Source organism: Hydra viridissima, unplaced genomic scaffold (assembly GCF_058129835.1).
Source record: "Hydra viridissima isolate aposymbiotic clone 2 unplaced genomic scaffold, HvirCarnegie_v1 scaffold_5, whole genome shotgun sequence".
Taxonomy (NCBI): Eukaryota; Metazoa; Cnidaria; class Hydrozoa; order Anthoathecata; family Hydridae; genus Hydra; species Hydra viridissima.
In genome coordinates this window covers 17,511,367-17,537,547 of record NW_028324304.1, presented here as the reverse complement: position 1 = coordinate 17,537,547, position 26,181 = coordinate 17,511,367, and the positions used below count along the sequence as shown (strand labels likewise).

The following is a 26,181-nucleotide window of genomic DNA, read 5'->3' as shown; positions in this document are numbered from 1 at the left end:
TTGGGTTCTACACTGTAAAGCACATAATTCAACAAACCTACTTTTAGTTTAACAACGTATAAACTCCGGTGTGACCACTGATATTCGAAGAGCTCTATGGTCTTGATCCACACGAAGTTAAAAAAAATAACACAAGAAGTAATTGTCTTAATTCTATCTGCAAACAACGTCATAATATTTTATCTAGTTGTATGATTTAAAATTAATATAAAATATAAAATTGTACAAGCATACAAAACTTGCTATAAATAATTGTAAAAAAAATAATTCTTTTGGTGTTAGCGTAGCTTCAGAACACTGAACTACACAGCTGCACAGCGTATTAGCTGAAAATTTCAGCTAATGTTCAAGTTAGGCGGGAACGACTGGCTGCAAATTACGTTGGTTGCAGGGCGCATGTATAATTCTTTCCTGTACGTCTTTGAACTTTTAATAAATTTGAACACAATCTTTGTAGTTTCGCTTAAAATATTTGTGGTTATATGACCACTCCTTACATTTAAGATATTCGTTCTCTTCTAGGGAAAACCACCTATAATAGCCATTTTAAAATCAGTGTCAGCAAACATCTTTTTAAGTGCATTATATAGCTTCTATATATTTCTGTATATAATTATTTCAATACTTAGCGGGAAAACTTCAAGGAGAATCTCTGCTGCAACTTAAAAAAAAAAATTTCTCCTTTAAAATTATTATGAAAAAAGCTTACATTGGATTCCAGACCTCTCCCGTGCTGTTCATAATTTTTCTTCTTTCGCGTTGCGCTTCCTCAAGCTTTACTTTTTCGGCTGCAGCCCCATCTAAAAAACCGAAAATTAACAAAACTGAAGAAAGGCAAAGTATAAAAGTAGCCTTAAATAAAATAGCAACGAACTACAATAACAACAACAACTTCACAGTTCTTTATAATGAATTTTTAATTTATCTTTTTCCTTTCTATCGTTATCCACTGTCTATGTGAAACAAGTCATACTCCACGCATTTGTAAACATCTTTTTGCCGAAAGTGTGGACATAATTCAAATGCTTGCTCTACATGAAAAATGTTTTACCTATATCTCCATTTTCCAGACATCGAATATCCATGCGATATCTGCTGTCAGTTGGTGCTATCTATAGAAAAAAATATATTTTTGACTGTTTCACATACTTATTTGCTTTACCATGCTTCTTACCAAACATATAACACTTAACAACAATCTCTCTACAAGCACATTACATCCAACATTAATCTCTCTACAAACACATTACACCAAACATTAATCTCTCTACAAACACATGACACCAAACATTAATCTCTCTACAAACACATTACACCCAACATTAATCAAAAGGTCAGTGGCGCACAACATTTCCAAGAATGTTTTTCTTTTTTCAAATTTCATTTAAAATTTTTCCATATTTATGTTTCATATACATATCTTTTTTTACCATACAACTTAATAATTGTAAAAATTAATTTGTATCTAAAAAAAAAAAGGAAATTTTTTCAATTTGTGTATCGTACCACCTCCTCTCCACTTTCAGTATCTTTGAATTGAGCTAATAGGTGCAAGTAAATTTCGTAAGGTTTTAAACAGGAATAAGCAAAAGCAGTGTGGTCCACTCCATCTGCTGGTTAAAACGTGAACTGGCAAAAACCTGGTATATATTAAACACTAAACTTCAAAAGTTTAAAGAAATTGAAACTCAACAGCAACATTAAAAAAGAACTTACAACATTCTCATGTTCAGGCAAAAATTCATTCAATCCCATAGCAAACTCTGTCATCATGTACATCTAAATGTATTTTTACCCTTTTTTTAATTGAGAAAATTGCTTCAATTATTCTCATTACTAAATAACTAAAAGATATATGAAAGTAAATCAACTACATCTATTGCAATCTAAACTGCATCTATTGAAATGTAAAACTACTGCTATACTGTGACTGTACTGTCCTGCAAGGTAACACTTACTAAATTAAACCTACTGAACAAAAACAACTCTAGAGTGATCTGGTCTCAGAAGCTCTTAGTAATGTGTGTGCAAAAATGAGTAGATTGAGTACAAAAAAGGGAAAAACCATCTCAATTAGCAACCTCAGCTGAACACTTCGGCTTTGGTTTCACTCTCCAATTTAAAGTAATACCAGCAGGTGGTGTAAAATCATTTGCTGTTCGTGAAGCACACCATGCATTTAAATCAAGAGCAGCCTTTTCATCATCAGCAGAACAGGAGCAAGCGTACTTTGCCCAATCACCTTTGATCAGCTTTCTTTTTATATCTCTATAAAATGGAAATCGGGAAATTGGACAATGGATTAAAACTTTAGAATTAAAACTTTTTGAAAATACTCTGAAAATTAAAAAAAAAAGAGTTCTCACTTTTTGTCAATTATGTAACCTTCCACTTTGTTCAAATCTTTCCCAAACCAACCAGCAGGTTTAAAATTTAAAATTGCTTTATCTCCTGTGCTGTGGTTTTCTATTTCACATACACCATACTAAATAATTAAAAATTCATTTCAACTTAAAAATAATTTATAAACCAGTAAGATTTCTAATTAAAATTTTAAACAAAACACAACTCACCATCTCTATCCACAAATTTCCAATAATAACATTGTGAACTCCACTAGATACGTAGGAAAATGTAAACACATCATTGTATCTAAACAAGTTCAAAATGTTAGTATTACAAAAGATCATATTAATACTCAAACTTTTTTATGACAGCACTGAATTCATGCTGTTAAATTCATTGGGTTAAACATGAATAATTTTTCATTAGAAAGTGTGAGCTAAAGTGTAAAAAAAACAACAAAAACTTTAGAAATAAACCAACTATGAGCTAAAAAAAAAAGAGCAAAGATACAGGAGTTGGACAAAATAGGAACACCAGCTTAAAAAAAGTTTACAAATGCCTAAAAAATCTTCCAAATTAAGAACATTTTTTGACTTAATAGTTTAATTATTTACTTTTTCATGTCATTCTAAAATCTTTGTTTGTTTTCAGATATTAGAAAAATTAGCTCAGTTGACAGATTTCAAAACAGGACAAATTGTTGGTATTTGTATGGTAGGCACTTGTCTTAAAAGTAATGTCTGCATTTGAACAGGAGGGGAAAAACATCTTCTAGGCAAAACACAAACAGAAAGGGACCATTGGACACAAACATATACTGTGAATTGAAATCATTAAACTACAGTTCATAAATTTGCAGTAGAACTCAATGACCATCTTGAAAATCCAGTATCTACCAAAACTCCCATGATTTGGGTGGCTATATCATGGAAATAGGTTGGCCCATTACCTTTTCTTCATGGTAGAATAAAAAGCCAAGATTATTTAAATATTTTATCAGACCATGTTTATCCTATGGTCTTGGTACTGTTTCAAGATGATTATATTTGGCAATTTTATTGCAAAAGTAATCACTGCTTGACCCAAGAAGCATTCTATGGAAGTTGAACATCCTATCTGGCCACTACAGTCCCCTGACCTTAGAATAACTGAACATTTTTATGGTACATTTGAGAAAAACAAGTAAGAAGTCAATTTCCACCACCATCATCACTAAACAAACTAAGAGCTGTTTTATTGCAAGAACGGACAAAAATTCAAAACTTGTACAAAAGCATACTAAGAAGAATTAAAGCTGTAATCGCTACTAATAGAGGCCTAACATCCTATCAAAATTAATTTATTGAAGGTCCTTAGCTGTTACTATCCAACTTTTGTCCAACTTCTGTAATTTGACAATACGAAAATTGGTATATCATTTTACTTAAATTGATTTGAATGTTTTTATATAAAATTTAAAAGTGCTGTTGAGTAACCACCATAAAAAGTTGAGGACAACCACTACAGTTTAAATAAACAAAAAAATAACAAATGCTTAAAATGATGTTGAAATATTTTTGTTTATTTGTCATGAAATTCTAGCAACAGAAAAATTATCAGGAAAAACTATGTAGAAAAAACTTAATGCCAAAAAAATATCAAGGAAAAAAAAACATACTTAGGTATCTTTAATACAACATGACCCTTTGGTTTTACTTCAACTGATTTTCCCCAAAATTTGATATCAGGTTGCATAGACATAGTTATCTGGATCCCAGATTTTGGACATTCAACATATATTGCACTAATAGGGGGATGATGGCTCACTTGTTCAGCAATAAGTCTGAAGTCTAAATCTTCTCTAGACCAAAAATACAAACATCAAAATCCAAATCTTATCTATTAATATTATGTTGAAATTATTAAGCTTATGTTTAAAATTATTTATCTCAATAACTCAATTGCTTATAGGCTAAAGCTATCCAAGATTTACACGATAAATTTTACATAGAACATGTTATATGAGCTTTTTACATGCAGTAAAATTGTAAAGTAAAAATAAAGTTTACTTTGGTTTATAAAATGTAGGAGTGAATTGAAAGCAAAGCATAAAATAACTAGGACTTTAAAAATGACAATTTTTAACATGCAGTGGCTTTCAAAAATATAAGGTCACTTATACTTTGGTCTGTGCTTTTAAAAAAATTAAAAAAAAAAAGAATTTTTTTTTAAAATTTTTATTTGGAATATATTGCATAACTAAAATAAATAAAAAATTTAAAAAAAAAGATATCATTTTGGTACCAAAATCAATCAAAAAAGATAATCAGGTCAAAAAATTACAATAATAAAATGTGTCAAAAATAAAATGTGTCAATAAGCTCATGCTTTAATTCAGTATTTTGCATGATCACTGCATGCTTTAATGCAGACTTAAATACATTTTGGAATAGATTCAATCAGATGCATACATAATTCATTTGGAATTTCAATCCAAATTTTTTCCAGTGCAAGTTTCAATTGCACAATGTCCGCATTCGCCTTGATAATTTCTTGTTCATCCATGACTAAATATTTTTGATGGGATAGAAGAGTAATATGCTGCCAAGTACAAATTTTCAGGATTCTTGTATAACTAATTTAAGAGTTGTTAAAGTTAAATTAACTGACCTTAAAATACTCAAAAAGGATAAATAGGACCAATAAGTGTTACATATCATTAGAAAGCAAATTGATTAACTCAGAAATTATATTTTATAAAACTGACCTTATATTTTAGAAAACTGACCTTATATCTTTAAAAGCCTCTATAAGTGTTTGAAGAAATAAATTTTTTAAAAAAATTAAATTTATTTAATCAAAAGGAAAAGAGGTTCATTTATTTGCAAATAAATTTAAAAACAAGACAAATAATTCCACCTTATCAACTCATATGTTTCACCAAGTAATGGGTTAAAGGGTTTGCCAAGACGATCTTCAGTTGATGCATTACAGCTAATCACAAATGTAGCCACTTCCTTAACAAATAAGTTATATTAAACATAAAGAAGCAAAATAATAATGTAATGTGCTTGTAAAGTGATTAATGTTGGGTGTAATGTGTTTATAGGGAGATTGATGTTAAGTGTTATGTGTTTGGTAAGAAATAACATTACATATTAAAGCAAAAGATATTACTCTTTTTTCCTTTTTTTTTTTCTTTTTTTTTTTTTTAACAAATCACTGGAACATTAGGATTTCTTTTAGGAATAATTTGTAAAAAAACAATAATTATGTAATTATGTAATTAATGTAAATAATTACACAACCATCAATAGAATGTTTTTTTTTTAAACAAAAGAACTAACCAAAAGACGATCAATAGGGTTAGACAGAGTTGTAGCTCTATGCAAGATATGGCAATAATCCATATATTCACAAATTCGCTGCAAGAATGAGAGAGGCTCATTGAATATAACTAAGATAATAAAAAGCAAACAAAAATCAAAGAAATAAAAATGCAATTTAAAATAATGTTAATATCAAAATTATAACAATCATTTTTATAACAGAAACTTTTTATGATCAGATCAAGATTCCTTGAGATTTCAGATCACAAACAATTTATTCTTACTACAATAAATAAAAAATAATGATCACCTGGCATTGTCATCTTCGATAGATCTTTACCAACTGCCTGCTTTAAAACACTCCAGATACTAAACTCATTTCTTGAATGCATTGTGTGAGGTAACTGACATCTATAGCTTCATAATAAAGGAAAAAAATGGATATAAAACGTGGAAAAGATTGCATTTTATTTATAGCTTACAAAAATTTTTCACTTTACAAAATTTTAAAACAAATTCCCTTAAACAATTTTGAAAACTTACCGGCGTGCAGTAACTGCGGTATCTACAAGCGACTGCTCATTGTTAAGTGATTTAGAATCCTCCTCCTTATTTTTAAATTCACTACCTGTTTCTCCTTCTATTTGTTGGATGCCATTATTAGAACCTTCATTACTTGAGTCTTCATTGAAAAACGGTCCACCATACTCACACTCTGACATTGCTTCACTTGCATCATAGAAAACATCAATTGCATCATCATTAATATTCTATTTATACAAAAAAAAAAACAAAACAGAATTTTGAGATATTTCTAGATATTGTTACTAACAATTAAATTGAAATTTATACTATGATAAGTAAATCCTTAACCCAAAAAAAAAATTTGATTAACTTGATTGCTCCATTTATTTAAAAAAAAGTAGAATGGAAAAAAATATTCTCATGTATTTTTTTGAAATTAATGTGAAGTACTGAATAACCAAAAACAAACCTTAAGATTGGTTACCATTGGTTACCACTTACCATTTTTTGGCGAATGGATTGCTCAAGAACAAAGTGTTCTGTTGCTAATACATGAAGTGCATCCTCTAAGACTCTACGCTTTTCTGCTTCTTCTTGAAGTTGAAGTCGACGTACCTGCAAACAGAGCATAACCCAAATGAAATAAAATTTGTAAATACAGTGATCAATAAGAACAGATTAAAAAAAATTTAAGAAATTTTATTATAAAATTAACTTGTAACTTTTTAGCTATGAAACCAAATTGTTAACTTATGTACATTAAAAATTAAACATTTTTTATTTTTTTACTTTCATTCATAATAATATTCGTAATAATATTTGTAATATAATATTCTTAAACTATTCATATACCTCTTCCTGTTGAAGAAGAATGGTTAAACAATGATTCAAAGTTGATGACACTTCTTGAGAAGAAGACACTATGTCTCCAAGTTTCATCCTCAGTGTTGTTGCTGTACCTGTAGGGAAGAAAATATAAAATAAAAAGCATTTTTTTTACAAAATATAAAGTTTTTTGTGTTTTACAAAAAAAAAACTGACATTTTTAAAATCTAAAAATGTCAGTTTTTACTAAAATTTTTAAAAATGATCAAATCAGGAAATAAAAATATAAAAAAATATAAAAAACCAACAAAAAAGTTTTTTCTTAAGTAAAAATGGCATGTAAAAAAAAAAACAAAGAAAAAAAAAACGAAAAAAAAAACAACGAATAAATTTTTGGATACTGTAAAATTCCAGAATGTTTTACAACACAAGAAATTTAAGTAACAAAACATCACAACAAAATTAAATCAAAAGCATGAATAATTTAACTACTTCCTGAGGGGATAATAAAAATTAAATGTTTTCAAAATATTTTCTGTTTAAACACAAAATATTAAATCTATTTAATTTTTTTTTAACAATTTAAAGAAACTAAAAATGATAAATTAATTTGGCATCCTAAAATTGATTAATGAATTAATTATAGTTGTCAAGGCAACTTTAAAATTATTTTTTTTCTTTAGACAAAAACAAGGAGACATGGGATAGGGGAGGAGACATGGGATAGATAAGAAAAATCTAGTTTGAAACAGTATTTTATAAAGATGAAAGGTGGTTTAATTTTTTTTTTAACTATTGATTTAAAAAAAGTGAATTTTACACACTTAAAGGTTAAAACCTAATTGATCCAGAAATATTGTAAGATATGAAGCTGCAATAAATAAAGTTCTTGTACTGTATGTAAGCACATACATAGATTCTCACACTGACAGCGCAAGAATTAAACTAAGTTTAAGAAAAGTGTAAAAATTTTATCTTAAAATCTTTTACCTTGCCTAATTTGCTGATCAGATAAACTGTTAAAATATAAAGCTAATGAAGAGACTTGCTGTCCCAAAACCTGCTGTTGGGCTTTTGCATTCTGAAATAAAACAAAGAAAAAAAAAAACAAAGAGCATAAACAATTGTTTGAAAAAGCATTTTTTTTTTAATACAAAGTTAAAAAAATTTTTTTTAAACCTTTAAAGCATCTTCAATACTTCCAAGAGGCAAAAAATCTTCATCCAGCTCATCAGTGAGAACAATATGTGGCTGACTGGTGTAGTGAGTGCTATATGCACAGTGCTCATTTAAAGCATTCAACCAGCGCTAGAAAGATTTTTCAAACTAAAGATTGTTTAAAAGAAAAACCAAAATAAATACTTTAAAATAGCAAAAAAAAAAAAAAAACTCACCTGTCGGTCAACTTGGCCAGAGGTTGTCATATAAAAATGGACTGTGTGATCTGAGAACTGAACTTTGAACTTTTGATCAAATTCCTGATTGGCCTTATGAAAGAAAAAAAAAAAACACTGGATTTTTTTTTGGTTTACCATTTTAATCAAGATTTTTATTTCAAAAATAATAACTTTTTAACAAGTAAAAAAAAAAACAGATTGAACATTTGTTTACCAGTATTTTTGAGTGGTCAAGATATTTAAAAAACTGTCTTCTCAAACCTGCAGAAGCATCAGCTCTAAAAAAATGTTACTCATTCGAATAAATGAGGTAAGTTAGTGAACCAAACAATGTTAATGTGGTTTGAGCATAACAAAAAGGATTTCAATGTTAATAGTAATTTGGTAATATCATATTATCTAATATTACTTAATGATGATTTTTTTTTTTTATAACTTTCTGTTATTAACATATTTTTTTACCTTTTGTTGACATTTTTTGTCATGAATATTATACATGAACATCTTTTACTGCTCTCAAGTTTCAAATTTAAAAATTTTTTAAAAAATACACTCTGCATGTACTGTACATGGATACCTTGTATGAAAAGCAGATAAAATGCCACGCTCTAAAATTATCCAATGTTTTTTCCAGCCGAAGAAGCGACTTTTCTAAGTAAAAATACATCACATTCTAAATGCATTTAAAACCCAAAAATGAAAATTCTCAAGTAAATATTAGATTAAACTTAATTAGGAACTTTAGAAATTTTTGTAACTGAATTTCAATTCATTAGAGTTTTTTTAGGCATTAGAATTTAGTGGTTAGTAAACAGCATAACAATAAAAATGATGTTTAGCAGTGAGATTTGGTAGATCAAGTCAAATCAAGTAATGAGAAAATAAATTACCTTCATGATGTAACCTTCAAATCGCTGAACTGTCTTTTGAACAGCTTGCAAAGGATGGATATCTAGAAGCTGCCTCATTTTAGGGTCACGAGAAAGCTCTAATGCTGATAAACCTAAAAACAAAAGTCTCACTTCTATTTACATAAAATAAAGCAAAATATAGTAAATAAACAGACAGAAATAGGCTGAAAAACTTTTAACGAAAACAAACAAAAAAAAATATTTTAAAAAAGGAGAAGATTTGTCAGTGAATTTTACTTTAAACTTTCATTACTTTAAATTACTTTAAACTTTATACCATTAATCATAAAAAAATATATATTTTTCAGAAATTGTGTTTTTCAGAAATTGCTATTAAATAAATATTTGCTTCATGCTGGTTTTTTTTACAAGCATGATACAAATATTTATTTACAAGCACAGATAAATATCAATATGAATAAATTTAAATGTCAAAATTATTTTATAAGATTATTCAATTCTCAACACAATAAAATATAAAAAGTATCAAGTATCAACACAATTAATGGTAAACTAAAATTACCTCTATTATTTTTTACAGTTGAGTCTATTCCATTTTGCAAAAGTAAGACAGCAATCTCTTTGTGGCCCCTTAAAAAAAAATCAAGGAAAAAATACTAAATAATAGTAATAATAAATATTAAATAGTAAAAAGCAAATATATAATGATAAAGTAATCCAATCACAAGTGTGCCTCCGAAAAAATAGAGAGAAAGAAAATATCTAAACTAGCAAAAATATCAAATAAAAAATGTATTTAAAACATTTTAAAAATTTAACTGATGAGTTCATTCATCAAATGGTGGCGTAAATTGGTATCATGGGTGATATATAAATTTTTATTGTGAGATAATATATAAAATGGTATCATTGGATAATAGTATATTAAAACAAAAAAAGTTTTACCTAAACGCAGCACAATGAAGAGCTGTATTACCGAGTAAGTTCTGGCAATTAATATTTGGTGGATTGGAGCTTGCCAGCTAAAATTAACAACAATATTTTAAATATTGTGAATAATGTGAATAATTTCAAGCAATAAATGTTTTTGTCATTTCTTCATACTTTCTTACCAAAGATTTAACTGTCTGCAAATCACCATCTGTAGTGGCTTGGAGCAGTGCCACATTCCTTGATAACTGTTGTGACTTTTCTGCAGCTAAACAATTTTAAATTGAAGTTTTAACATTCTCCCATATATAAAGCATAAAAAAGTTTGCTTAAATATAATTCATAACAACATTAGTTAAAAACATTAAAACTTCATTATCTTAGTAACCATGGTAATTCTTCATGGTGAAAAATAAAAAAAAGTATTAAACACATGCCCCCCCCACCCCCCCCCAAAAAAAAAATTATTTATAACATGTTTTAAATTTATATGAAGCAAATGAAAAAAAAAGTACCTGCAATAAGTTTTTTTACTTCTTGAGAGTCAGTCATCAGCAATGGAGTCCTTCCTTCACCATTAATTATTGAAACATCTGCATTATAGTGAAGAAGAGACAAAACCACATCCTAATAAGTATTATGACATTTTGCAAGTAAAAAGATGGAACTTGTAAAATAATGTCATGTGTGCTACTTAGAGATCTCTTTTCTTAAGTATCTTTTAACAAAGCAGCATTACTAAGTAACACCCTTTATGTAGCACCCACAATGCAGAATCTCTAAGTAGCAACCATTAAAAAACTCGAAGCTGTTTTCAACATTCCATATTTAATCTACTAACAAATAAACAAAATTCCTTACTAAAAAAATAAGAAACTGAAAAAAAAAATGGGTAAAACTCAGAGTTAAACTAAATTTACATACAGTTCGACCTGTAAATGCAGCACGGTGAAGAGGGGTATCACCCATTCCATTAATAACATTAACATCAGCACCAAACTGAAAAACAAATATTTTTACACGATACTTTATCATGAGATAACATTTTTAAGTTAGGGAAATATTTTTTAGAAATTTCTAAAAATTTCATAAAAGCCATTCGAAAACTTATTTCTTTTTTTTTAGTCAAGTAATTCAAACCAAGTATTCAGGGTTTAGTTAATAAATCATGAAAAACTACCTTAAGCAAATTTTCAACAACATCATGGTGCCCAAAGTAGGATGCTAAGTGCAAAGGACTCCATCCCAAATTGGACTTGTGTTTACCTGAATAATTAAGTTTTTTAAAAAAGTTTAGCTGGCCTATAAAAAAAATATTTCATTAAAACTATCAGTAAAATCAAATTCAAATAAATCATGATCACTATTAAAAGTTTTTTTTGTGATTTTCATCAGTCAAAGATTTCTTTTTTTTTTTTGCAATAATGCAAAAGAAAACTGGAAAGCATTTTACAAATACTGTAAAACAAGCAGATGACCTATCTCTTCTGAGGTTTTTTTCAATATAATCATTTCCATTCAGCTATACAACTTGCTTTTAGTGACACCAGGTAATACAATAAAATAGAGGGAAATGTGTTTAACAAAATTAGGCAATCTTACAGTTTCAAGATAACATTTTCATATGGTTACACCAACATTACCTAATAAAAATATATACTCTGGCCTTAGACTAGTAAACTTAGATTTACCAAATGATTAATGTGAGTTTTCTGATTTGAATAACTTTACTAATGTAAAATGCTGTTTTTTTTGCATTATTTTGTTTTGCACTTTTAACGAGAGTTATTTTTCTCAGAATGTGTACCAGGGTGTATTTTCTCCTTAGTAAAAATTTAAATTGTTCACAAGAGTTTTTTTTATGAGGGGTGCAAAGAGATTTTACTTTTTAACAGTTTTACCAAGTAAACAAAAAGGGGGTAAACAAGAGAGGGATCACTTGCAACTTACTTTTGTCTTCATATTCTGTATACTTGTCATGCTATCTAATGGTCTCTTTCTCCATCTTAACTTGTTGAAAGTGAAAAAAAAAGTGACTAAGAATGAAACTAAACTCTTTCTCTTTTCTAAAAGGTGATCACACTTTATTTTCCTACTAAAAGTTTGACAAGTACTATAAATAAAGAAACCTAAGAAAGTTAGTTAAGCAAAAACTATGTAGAAACTTTTGCCCATGTAAATATAACAATTATAAATACATTGAAAAACATAATATCTCATACTAACATTTCCTATATCTCATACTAACATTTTTTAATGATTAAAAATCATAAGCCTCTTAAAAATAAATTAAGTGCAAAATACATGCATTCACATTAAGAAGTAAAAAAAAGATTTAACTGCAAGTTTATTTGCAAATATCTTTAAAAAAATATGATTAACAAAGCAGTAAAACACATAGATACATACATAGATACATACATAGATACATACATAGATACATAGATACATAGATACATAGATACATAGATACATACATACATACATACATACATACATACATACATACATACATACATACATACATACATACATACATACATACATACATACATACATACATACATACATACATACATACATACATACATATATATATATATTAACATACAAGTATACTAACAAATATACTTACATATATTTATGTGTATAATAATTTTGAAAAAATGCTTTGATCAGCCATGATAGTCAAGAAAATCAAAAATACATTTATGCCTAAATTGAAACTTGTAGGAGATTTTTTTATATATTTATATTAATAATAAAAATTTGACATATTAATTGAACTTTAACAAACATTAAAATTTATTATCATGGTCAATGTTTAATTATGAAATGTTCATCATTAAATTTACTTATTTTTTGAATTAACCAGTTTGTAATTGCTGCTTATATTTGTTGTGAAAAATTACCCAGTTTACCTAATTTAATTTGAATCATTAATGGTTTTGCAACTGCTATCAGCATGAAATCAAAAATGTGTGAAGATGATGCTAATAGAATTATTCATTTTTTCTTGAATAATAATCAACATTGAAAGTCAACAATCAAACACTTTGGAGATGAAAGAGAACAAGAAGAGAAAAAATCAACAAGTGTTAAAAATATTATGCAGATGTTGGTAGTGTTGAGTACTCAAAAATTCAGGTTCATAATCATCTGTGTTAACAACTGGTCAACAGCTGAAGAAGATCAAGAACCTATGATGATGATGATGATGATGATGATGATGATGATGATGATGATGATGATGAGGATGAGGATGATGAGGATGATGATGAGGATGATGAAAGAATTTGCAAGCGAAACCTTAGTGATTGTTTAACAGTCTGTAAATTCCAAATTTCACAAAATAGTGTTGTGAATGCAAAAATGACCCCTGGTCCAAAAATATGCAAAAGATCAAAAAGAACAGGCCAAAAGATCACTTAGAAGGTTGTACAAACTTTCTGTTCCATCTGGTGCTGAAAAGTTCTTTATTTTGAACAACCAAACTTACTCCATTTGTTCAATCACAGGTACCAGGCAATTAATGCTGCAATACCATTGGTGATTGTGAGGTTTATATTGAAAACAAAACAAAGAGAAAGTTGATGGCCTATGCAATAAATATGCAGGGTGATTTCTAAACCTTATGTTATTATTGAGAAGTCTGAAACCTTATGTCTGAAACAATAAACAAGTGTGTTAAGAAGCAAGTTCCATTTATAAGCAAACTGAAAAAAGATCATGTTATCTTCTGGCCAGATGTGACCAGTTCATATTATGTATGAATTGTGCATGACTATCTAGATGAACGGTAAATTGGTTATGATCAAAGAGAGAAGTGCCAACCAGCTGTATATAACCAAAAATTAATAGAGCATTTCTGGGGATTGTGCAAAAGAAAGTACAAAAGTTGAATAAGAAATGTGACTTGTAAATTTAGGAATAAAGATTTTAAAGGAAGTAGCTGAGAAAAAAGGGGCTTTTTTTTTTTACTTGTTTCAAGCTTAACCTGCATGATGGTGGCCATAAAAGCCTGTAATTCAATACAAGTTTAAACATTTTTTTATTCTTTGTCTAAAAAAAAAAAAAAATTTTAATACTTCTTTTAGTTTTATTTACCTTTGAACATTGCACAAATAAAAATCTTAAACCACATTTTAAAGTAATTTTTTACTATGCTTCATATACTTTAAATTGCTCAATTACTACATTTCTTTTAAGTTGCTCAATTATTGAGTATAGATATACTCCTAATGTAATAAAGACAGCTTGATCACTAAAAACACATTAAAACACGTATCGTTAAACAATCCATTGAAAAACTTTCATCATTAAACAATTCATCAAAAGACTTCATAATTAAATAATGCATCATAGGAATAAAAATAAAATGTAAAACAGCGAGATTCAAATCTAAAATTTTATTTGCTCATTGTTATTTGTTATTGTGCTACAATAATGCCAAAGAAAATTTACAGAAAAGAAAAAATTATTTTAACAATTCATGGATAATAATATAACAAATGATCTATTTAATTTAACAATTTATGAATCATTTTACTTGTTAGTTACTTTTTCTCATGTGAAATTTAAAGACATCGTAAGGAACATAATTGCAAATTGAAAAAACAACTAATGTAAGTAATTTTATACCATTTTATATAATATTTTTTATATAACAGATCATAAATTGTTCAGGTACATTTTTATTCAATTAACAGTGTTCGATATATCAAACTAACTTATTGGGTTCCATGTATTGAACATGATGAATTTCAATGCATTGAACACAATTGATCGACTCATCATTAAACAATTCATAGTCACTCCCTACTATTTAGGCTACAAATAATTCTTATTACACATGTTCACGAAAATTACAATATCAATGAGTCAACATGTAATAATGTAAATAATCAGTGTCAATGTGTAATAATATTTCACAATGCTGCTTCCATTTTGTTGTAATATTAGTACAGTTACAGAATCTGCATCAGCATCATGCATTAAGGCATTCTTAACAGCAGTTGAAGTATACATGAAAATTATGATTTTTATACTTTAAATATTGATTTTTATTATTATTGATTTACTTACTATTTTTTACTATTTATTACTATTGATTTACTTACTATTTTTATTATTATTGATATACTTCAAATATTGATTTTTATACTTCAACTGCTGTTAAGAATGTGTTTATTAATAATAAAAAATAATTCTTTTTTTTACTATAAGTTAAAAAAAAAATTATTTTTTTTGAAAAAAAATAAGCTGATTAGTATTGATACAAGTGTGAATGTAATGAATTAGTGAACTATATATGTTCAAAGTTGATCAATTTTGTATTGACATTAAACTATTAACATTAGCTATGCTGTATAAAAGAAAAAGAAGACTGTATATCATATTAGTTCAGCTCAGTTCATTATTAGTTATAAAATATATATTATATAGTAAAGGTTTTATGAAATAAGTTCATGTCTTGGCTAAAAGAAAAATTTAATTGTTGATGCACCTGACCTATTTGAGAAAGGAATCTTTTTTTTTAAAGGAAACCCAAAAACAGATTTGAAATATGGCTCATAAAACTTAAAGATAATAGTGTTCATGCTGGAGCCTGGAGAGGAGTTCAATGCTTCTCCAGCCTCCAAGAAATGACTTGCAGTTAAAAATATTTGTTATCTCTTGGAGTAAATTAAATTTTTTTTTTTTTTCAAATTATTTTTTAGATTTTAGATTATAAGAAATTTCTGTGTATTAGAACAATGATAAAAATTTTGATAAAAAAACATTTAAATATTTTTTCTTTTTTTGAGAGAGACGGTGATCACAACCCCTTTTGTTATTAGGGTTGGTTATTAGGAACACTATTATCTTTAAGTTACTAGAGGTACCTTAATTTTAGGTACTTGTAATAACCTAACAATAAAACTAGTACCATTACTATAGTTAAATCAGTGTAGTGATATATTTTGTAATATTCAAACTTCAGTCTAGAAGGTCATTAATTTGATCCAAAATAAGAAAATTGGAAAATTAAAAAAAAATCTGCATTTTAAGTTTATTTTCAAAAAGATTTTTTTTTTTTAAATAAAAAAACTTTGATCAAATAAAGTAAATATAAAAGCTTATTCTTTTTTTAAGTTTAAAATTATTTCAAAGTTATTTAATGCCTTTGTTGGAAAAGCTTAAATGTGTTTGTAATATTAGGGATAAAAATATGAGAAGAATTTGAGATTAAAATTCTTTAAACAAAAATTAATTTTTAAGATTTTTAAATACTTCAAAAACCATAGCAACACTTTATCATTATCGAAAAATATACTTTTATTTTAGTTGTAAATAATATTTTGTTAAAAATTTTTTTAGCTTAAAATACAATTTTAGAACTTACTTATTGGCATTATAAAAATTTAATTTAAGTAGAGCATTAAGTTTCTTTTAAATTCTTTTTTAAAGTAAAATATGTAAATGACTAAGCAGAAGGTTAAAATAGCATTATAAACAAAAGTGACACAATTCTTATAAATGTTAACCTCATTTAAAAGAACTTAAAATCATTTGTCACATTGAAAATGAGCTTAATTTTCATTAGAAAAATACCTTTTCTCGTAATTCGCTGTTTTGATTTTTGAAGAGGATAAACCTTAAAATCACCTTAAAAAGCAAAAAATAAACTCTTAAAAACAAGCGACTAATACCATTTATTTCAAAAAGTTAAATAAAAAAATAATTATTTCCTGATTTTATTTATTTTATATTTACTTTTATTAACTCTTAAAAACAATTGTCTAATACCATTTATTTTGAAAAATTAAATCAAATAAACTATTTCCTGTTTTTAATTATTTTACATTTATTTTTTTAACTCTTAAAAACAAGCGTCTAATACCATTTATTTCAAAAAGTTAAATAAAATAAATTATTTCCTGATTTTATTTATTTTATATTTACTTTTACTAACTCTTAAAAACAATTGTCTAATACCTTTTATTTTGAAAAATTAAATCAAATAAACCATATCCTGTTTTTACTTATTTTGTATTTCTTTTTGTTAACACTTAAAAACAATTGACAAAGCAATAAATGCTATAGATTTGTTCAATTAACATATGGAAAGACAAAGCCATAAAGATTGTGCAAAGTATTTAGCAAACTTGCAATTATGAAAAAGTTTTTTTAAAAAAAGAAAACTAAAATTTATATTAAAGTTATAAAAGGCAATCTTCATGAAGTCATCAGTAACATCAGTAAGATGCTACTCTTAATCTAAATAACTTTTTTTAGACAAAAAATACATATATACATATATTTGAAATTAGTTTCAAGGACTCCCTATACTACAGTTATATACAAGTTTTGTATATAACTGGAGAATTAAAAAACTTGATATTTCTAGCCAAGGCTTTTATTACTTGTAAATAAAAAAGTTTTTTAATTGCCTTCACAAATTTTCTCTTTAAAAACTGCAAAAAAAAACTTGCAATTTGCTAAAATTTGCATGTTATACAGAAGACAAAAAAAAAGTCCAATAAAAAGGATAAACACCAAATTTGTTATTCTATTTAAACAAACAAATTACAGTTTAAATTAAAACAATAAAAAAGAATGCCAAAGAACATAAAATAGTATAAAATAAGACAAAAAAACAACAAATTGATACAAAAAATACAAAAGAATACTAAAAACACCATTTATTGAAAGAGGAAGAAAATAACATGTAGATAAAAATTTAAATTATATTTTGGTACTGGAAATTTTTGTGGCCTTAAACTGTAACTATTTTAGTTATTTTGTAAACTAAACCAAACACTTTCTGAGTTCCTTAACAGCATTAATTGATACTTTTTTAAACACACTGTTCTGCAATACATACCTCAAGAACCAACTACTGACTACTAAAAAAAACTGCTTTCTAAAATTAAATCTTAATCCTAATCTTAATATATATATATATATATATATATATATATATATATATATATATATATATATATATATATATATATATATAGAGAGAGAGAGAGAGAGAGAGAGAGAGAGAGAGAGAGAGAGAGAGAGAGTAAATAACGTAGACTTTATAATATATTATATATAATTAACTATTAATTAATTATTTATATATTATAATTATATATAATAATTATAAAAAATTACTTAGTAGTATTATTACTAGTATTATTATCTAATATCATAATCATTATTTATCTTCATAACAATTTTTTATAACAATTATAAATAATAAATACTATTAACTCTAATATTTGTTATTTAAGACTATTACTATTTAGTATTATTATTATTACCAACTAATATAAATATTATCTTTATGATAATTTGGTCTTCCTTTAACAACTACTGTTACATACTATTATAAATTTTTATTACTTTGATTAAGATTTACTAATAATATATTATCATAATTAATAATAAATCATAATTGGTTAAATTAATGATTTATTACAACAAAATTTTCACAAATTACTTTTAACATCTTTTTGTCTTTTTAATCATACTATCTAATCTTTTTTGGTGAGTAATTCTATAGAATATATTTTAAGCATCAGTAACATTAAATCTTTAGCAAATACATTTTGGCATTGTAATCTCATCATCAAATGACACATAGGTGAATAGATATATTAGGCACTCAGTATCGAAAAGTTGTAAGTCACATGTACATGCAAATGAGTTTTAATTCAGTTTTAGAATGTGACCTGAAATTCTTACCTAATTGCACAGACAATTTACATTTACAGTATTAAATACTATGACAAATATAAATTATACATTTCTTAGATTCTAAAATTGACATAAACTCTGTTTGAAGGTACATATGGGTTGCAATTTTTTGATAACATTACAATCATTAATTCTATGAAAAGTCTCATTTTGGTAAAAAATTGACTTAATGAGTTTTTCCACCAACTCAATAATATTTACTATAATAAAAGCAACATGATGGTTTAATTTGTAGACTGGTTAACTCTGTTTTACTTAATTTTACAGGAAGGGAAAAAAACGCAATAAAAAATAAAATATTTACAATATACAATTCTAAAATTCTATTTGGTACTTTTTTATTTTGCATACAGAGTTAACTTAAAAGTATGAAAAAATGTGTTGATCACATATATGCGATGCAAAAGTTTATTTCAGTATTGCAGAATATGAATTAGACCATTGAAATGCCCTGTTGACACATTTTTCAATATTATCATGGAGAAATCACACTTGAGAAGACCAGATTATTTTTTCATTGAAGGTCTTCTTTTTTTTCTACACAAAACTTTTACTAAAATTTTTTTTATTTTAGTATCATTGATAAGTTTTATTTTATTTTTGACAAAACTAATAAAGCTTGAAGTCAATATTATAATGACTTTGTAACCTGAAGTGAAAAATATAAATGGTGCAAAAAACCAGTTTTTGAAAGAAAGAATACTTGAACCTTTAATTATAAAATAAGCTACAGCATTTGGTTGAGACTTGAGCATTAGTGAAGTTTATTTAAAAAAAAAAAAAAAATCATGTACTTTAACCATTTTCAAAAAATAGTATTGATGACGCAACTCCTTTTTTTTCAAAAAGAGGCCAAAAAAAATTTCTCTATGTATGAATGCTTTATTTAGTTAACTATAATTTTGCATAATGTTTACAATAAAAACAAAGAAATATAAAGTAATAATTCAATTGTGATTATTATAGTTATACAAAAATTCTTGATGTTTGAATTAACTCAAGTGTGCGCATTTCTGCAGGTTAACCTTGCTTGAGCTAATTCGAGTGTATGCTTTAAGAGGTTAAAATATCAAATAAAACAATGAAAATATCAAGTAAAATAATGAAAAATCAAGTAAAAAAATGAAAATATCAAAAAAACAATGATATCAAAAAATATTTTACCTTTGCAATTTACATCCACTTCCCCGGATGATAATATTTTCTTAAAGCATAAAATTTAAATAATTAGAAACAACTAAAAATTTTATTATTCTTAAGATAATCCATATGTATGGAACTTTGGGAAGAGACTAAAGTATAAACTTACAAGTACAAGATCGCAATGACCTTGCCTACTAGCCAATAGTAGAGCATCTTCTTGTTCAGTCATGTGTTATATTCATCTACTATACTATTGTATCTATTGCCATTAATATTTTTATTATTATCTATTAGTAAATGGAAATAATCAATAATGATTTACAATATGGAAAAATTAGTGACAAATAAATTTATAAGATGTTTAACATAAGGAAAAAGTTATTGGAAAAAGATATAGAATTACAAGATTCACATTAGTAACTAAATATATGAGCTGCTTAAATTTACTTCAGTCTTTATATAACTCACAAGAGAGTTAACCTAGCACTAATTACATAACTCAGAATACTTACCAAGATGGTAGCTTAATTGTTACCCAGACAACACTTTTGTTGATCTTATAAAGTAATCTGGCCGCAACTACTTAAACAGTTTACTTACATTGAATAAAACATTTAAACATCTTAAATAAATTATCTCTCATCTAAAAACATTTGTTGTATGAAAATAATATATACCACTTAATGAATGACTTTGTTATACAACCATTCTATTATGTGATTTTAAACTTCAACAAATAGTGGTATTTTTCAAAATATAATAGTAAAAGATAGAATAAAGTAGAAGAAACTGGTTCTCAAGCACATAAGACTTAACATAAAAAAATTATTTATGTTAAACATATATATCTGGAAATCCCTGTTTAAAAAATTTCAATTTTTTTTCTTTTTTTACTCTTTCTTTGTTAATGCAGATTAAACATTTTAAAATTGCATTTTGATCAGATTACAGGATTTCACCCTTGATTAAACTTATTTTAGAAATCTCGATATGAGAATTTTATGTAAAATAAAAAACAAAAGATCATAAAGAAGCTCTCTAAGCTGATTATTTGAAGTAATAAATGATTATATGAAGTAATAAATGATTATTTGAAGTAAAAAATGCTGGGAGAAAAAAAATTTATTTTGGTAAACAATTGTGAAAAATATTTATATTTTTCACAAAATAATTGTGAAAAATATTTATATTTTTCACAATTATTTACCAAAATAATTTTTATATTGATAAAATAAACAGTTTTGTGATAATATCTATATATCTATCTATTATTATATCTATTATTATATATCTATATATCTATCTATTATTATATCTATTATTATATCTATATTCTACCCATTATTAGAAGTAAACTTTTTTTGTTATTTATTAATAATTTTATGAAATGTGGGCTCTCCTTTATTTTTAATAACATTTGGGTATAAAATGGAGAAGTTTTTTGGTATTATTTGCTGGGATGAACGCCAACTTAGAAGACCATATTTAAAATCCTGGCTATTCTTTGTGCTATGTTTTAAATCATATATTAAAGCTTATCCCATAGAGGGATTCAAATCTGATGATTTTGGTTTTATTTTTTCTTGCAACTATAAAGTAACCACTTAGAGACAATCCTTAAGGTATGCTTGGGAATATTATCTTACTGGAAAAAATTGTGCTCTTACTTTTGTGGGACTTTCTTTTAAATTAATTTTTAGTATATCTAACTTAAACAATACAATTCATAGTGTTTTCAATATACATTAAATTACCTGTTTCAAAAGCTAATACACTACCTCATACCATCACAACACCTCAACTATGTTTAAAAGAACAAACCTCAGTTCTTTTAGCCAATAGCATTTAAATTTGGTACAATTAACTTAGTGATCTGCATCAGCAGTAATGTCTCTAGCAGTTTTAACTCATTTTGAACCTTTTTTTTAAAGTTTATTAAGCCTTCTTCTCATTAAACTTTTGTAGATGCATTGGTGCTATGACCTTTTCATTTTTGAAGTTTCTTCCAACTGTTTGGGCTGCATTGTTATTTTTCTTGGCAACAGAGCCAACTTTATTTAAAGATTTATATTCATTTCTCAAACTTATGATATTCTTTTCTTTCATCATCCTCTATGAATTATTGCCATGAATTAATTAAATATATGTATACTTTTTTTATCACTAAAAACCAGTAAAATACTATGTATTGTTGTGTGTATGTCTATATATATATATATATATATATATATATATATATATATATATATATATATATATATATATATATATATATATATATATATATATATATATATATATATATATATATATATATATATATATAGGTAGATAGATAAATATGGATATGTGTAATTAAAGCCCACACGTACATATTGTTTTTTGAGTTCTTAAGCAAAAAAAATTGGCAGTTGGTTTTGTGAGGAGTTGTACTATGCACCACACCTCAAAATCGCCGTATGACGATTTTAGTCTTCGACCAATATGTAAACTGTGAAAAAAGAAAATGACAGAAAAAAAAATGTGTAAATGGTGGTTGGATGATTTCACGTGTGGAATGCCAGATTTTTGTTTTGAGATAACTTAATGAGACCAGTTTTATACTCTCTGGATGGTCTTAGTAAAATTTTTTAACAAATCCGCTCGACTCGATTATACCAGTCAAAAAACTTTTGAGTTGTATAGGCCAGAAAATGTCATTTCAAATCACGTAACCTTCATTACTATAATTGTTTAATAATTTTTAAGATGTTTTTGGTTAGTTTTGAAAAAAACATCTAATTGATATATATGGCTGAGATGTTTCTGTATATTAAAAACATTGAGCGAAATATGTACAACTATATTAATTTTGTCTTCGTTATCAACATCACTTATTCGGATTTTTCACACCAAAAAAGGAGTCAAGTTGGGCTGTTAAAAGAAAACCTTGCATACAAATAATATCATTATATCACGAGACATGGAAGCAAGAAAAAGAAAAGGATAATGGGAAATTAAAGATGGAAAAGTGAGAAAATCAATAGGTTTTTTTTTTTTTAAAGAAACCATAAAAAATGGCTGACTGACCAAAACACCTCAAAATAGGCCATGAATTATTTATCAGTTTTTATAAAAGATGTCTAAAAATTAGTAATTTTAATAATAATAGTAATTATTAATTTTAAAAATCAAACTTTCGAAATAATTTGTTACTTTCAATACATAGATAAAATAACTTGTTGCTACAATAAGTTGATCTGCACAAGCATAACCGACTCGTTTACTCAACCTGTTGCGGTAATCAATTCGTCGTAAAACAATTAATGTCCATCTGGGGAATATGTATAAATAGCGTGATCATCGAAACCTCGTTCTCTTGAAGCAACCTGTCAAACAAAAGCGGACTCGAGCAACTCTTCTACCACTGGAGCCGTGATATACGAGTAGGGATTGCAATCCCGGAGGTCTTTTTCAATCCCGGGATTACGGGATTGAAAAATATCAATCCCGGGATCTCGGGATTAATCCCGGGATTGAAATGCAGATACATCTATATAGTATTAAGTAGAATAAAAACAGTACATTTAACTAAAAATATATTTATTGAATGAATTTAATTTAACATGTCAATTAAATTTCACATGTTAATTAATGTTAAAAAATTATGTTATGATATATTATGTTTTTTGTGCTTCGAAATGCGACTTCAGAAAGCATAACGCGTCCAAAGTTTCATCGCCCAAGCGGTTACGAAGTTTTGTATTGAACAGTCCAGCGGAAGAAAATTCCCGCTCAGCCTCGACACTTGTCGGTTTAACGGTCATTAGAAAAGAATAAACTCTTTCTAAATAATCGCCACGTGTACCCCCATTTTCAAATAGTGTCATTTCTTTTTAAATTTTTGGTGACAATTTTTCATGTCTAATTGGTTGTATTGGTGATTGTCCTTCTTTAATAACACGATCAAGTTCCTCTTCAATACTTAAAGTATTACTTTCAGACTCAGGTGCCATTTCAGGTTCCTCAATCAAATCCAACATGTCAGACTCAACTCATGCTCTTACTAGAGCAGGATTGGAAGTATTTAATCATTCCAGCAATTCTACCGAAAGTTTTCGACATTTAAATGAAAAAGGCACAGTAATTATTTCTTCATCCACTTCAACGGGGCTTCGACCGTTATGCAGGTATTGCAGAAGTCCACTCATATCGGTTCGGCCTTCATGCATGTGAGTCATTAAAGCTCTACACATTTCTTTGCTTGTATTATTGTCAGCATATTTTAATTTTGATTAGGGCTGCCAATTCGAACTTTTTTTTAGAAGTTCGAACTTGAACATGTTCGAACTATTTGGGAAAAAAGTTCGAACATTTTCAAACTTTAATGTACTAAAACATGCAAAATAAAAGAGTACAAGTTAAAAACAAAACCGTTTATTTATCTATTCATAAAACTGTTTATTTATAAAAACAAAACTGTTTATTATTGAGACCCGCTTATCATTTTCACTACATTTAACTTGAAAAAATTGTCTATTTTAGAATAAACAACATCACTCAGTATTTTTAAGTGTTTGTTTTAAAAATGTTAATGCATCTAATGCATCATCCCGTAATGAGCTCCTTATTTTTGTTGCAAATAATCCTAGGCTAGAGAAAGCCCTTTTAGCCTCCACAGATGTCGGAGGAATAGTTTTAAGAGCATTAAAAAGCATTTCTAAATTTTTGGGTCTTGATTTTCTGGCTTCAAAAAGAGCCATTTCCTTTTTAATGAGGTTAGATCCAAGTTCACCATTGTCTACTGTCATTTGAAAATCAGATGTTTTAATGAAACATTTAAGTTCTTGAGCTAAAGTCAATTTCATGTCAGCATTTTTCATATCATCAGTTATATCATTGTTATTGACTTCTCCATCAACATTAGATTCTTCCTCGCTAGACTGGAATAATCTTTGAATAAGATTGGTAGCAAAATTTGCTATAGAGTTTCTTTTTATTTTATTCCCAAACTGCTCATCTTGATTCAAAACATCTGGGTTTGATAAATATTTCATTAGATGTATTAACTTTATGTTTCTCCTTTCAACAATTCTTTTTTCAAATTGCTGTTTTACAAGTTGACTAATTGGCGTGTTGGCTTCATCCAGTTTTTTCCGGATGAATTGAATTATAATTTCAGAAGACAATAAATCAGCATCACGTTTGGAAAGTGCTTCAATAGCTAATTTGAGCGGCTTTAGGGCAACACAAAGGTTATTAACTTTATCAAGCTCATTCTTAGAAAGAGGAAAATCGGTGTTTTTGCTAATTAAAGCTATTTTTATTTCTTTTTGGACTTCCAAAAACCGTTCTAACATAGCAATTATGCTGCTCCACCTTGTCCTGGAGTCACAAATCAAAGCTTTCTCTTTTCCAAATGCTTTAACAATATTTGGCTGAAGATCATCATCATTTTTTACAGGTGATCTACAAAACATTTGTACCAATTTTCGAATTTTGGCCACCGGCTCTTGAAATTCAGTTTTCAATGAGGGCACTAAACTTTCAGTAGATATTTGAATTGTTTCAACATAATCAATCGAATTTTCATCTTCTTCCTCACTTTCACCACCATAATCTTCATTAACATCTTCAATTGAATCATTAACTTCAATAGTATCACCAACTTCAATGGTTTCACTAACTTCATTGTTATTACCAACTTCAATGGTATCACCAACTTCAATGGTATCAAATGGATAGCATGATTGTAACATTATTGATGTTCTGGTTTAGTGTCATAGCCAATTTTTTTCATCAAACTGGCACCCTTAACATTCCAAGAGATTGAAATCTTCCGTTATAATGAATATTCAAATTCATGTATCTCCTGTTTTTAACTGATGTGTACTCGTCAAATGTTACGCTAAATTTTCCATTAGTTAAAATGACTTTTTGTAATGAAGCAATTACTTGTTTCTTGATTGTTTCAAAGTATTTCATCACCAAATCGCGAACAGTTTGATGACTTTTGGGCAAATTATATCCTTGAGCACGAAATGCTGATCGCAAAACTTGACTATTAGCAATGGTTGTAAAACTTCAATAGCAGTCAATCTGCTCAAGATTTCAGGTAAAGTT

General features: G+C 27.0%; 1 protein-coding gene across 2 annotated transcripts; it reads right to left on the bottom strand.

The window, feature by feature from the left end:
• Positions 1–139: 139 nt before the first annotated feature.
• On the bottom strand, positions 140–20,742 carry LOC145188697 (oxysterol-binding protein-related protein 1-like). 2 transcript variants are annotated; one of them, XM_090086985.1, is made up of 29 exons: positions 20,246–20,508; positions 20,101–20,140; positions 16,798–16,851; positions 11,384–11,469; positions 11,128–11,202; positions 10,719–10,830; positions 10,386–10,471; positions 10,219–10,295; positions 9,836–9,903; positions 9,292–9,404; positions 8,979–9,052; positions 8,616–8,679; positions 8,399–8,491; positions 8,184–8,312; positions 7,995–8,085; positions 7,032–7,138; positions 6,681–6,794; positions 6,198–6,424; positions 5,965–6,071; positions 5,673–5,782; positions 5,245–5,342; positions 4,004–4,186; positions 2,574–2,652; positions 2,367–2,485; positions 2,082–2,268; positions 1,717–1,779; positions 1,052–1,112; positions 710–800; positions 140–532 (listed from the first exon to the last, which is right to left on the bottom strand). In XM_090086985.1, exons 1-29 carry the CDS (start codon positions 20,306–20,308, stop codon positions 430–432), a joined length of 2,874 nt encoding a protein of 957 aa, XP_089943111.1. In that variant the 5' UTR covers positions 20,309–20,508; the 3' UTR covers positions 140–429. The 2 variants fall into 2 exon arrangements, with proteins under 2 accessions (XP_089943111.1, XP_089943112.1); XM_090086986.1 differs by lacking the exon at positions 16,798–16,851 and having other exon boundaries at positions 20,246–20,742.
• Between the last annotated feature and the right edge of the window lie 5,439 nt (positions 20,743–26,181).

Excerpts from the sequence above, each read along its gene's own strand:
- LOC145188697 (XM_090086985.1), bottom strand. The coding sequence starts at position 20,308 with ATGACTGAACAAGAAGATGCTCTACTATTGGCTAGTAGGCAAGGTCAT. Across the intron at positions 16,852-20,100 it reads AGTGGATGTAAATTGCAAAG|GTGATTTTAAGGTTTATCCT; the intron begins GTAAAATATTTT and ends TTGCTTTTTAAG. Across the intron at positions 9,053-9,291 it reads TTGAAGGTTACATCATGAAG|AAAAGTCGCTTCTTCGGCTG; the intron begins GTAATTTATTTT and ends ATTTTTACTTAG.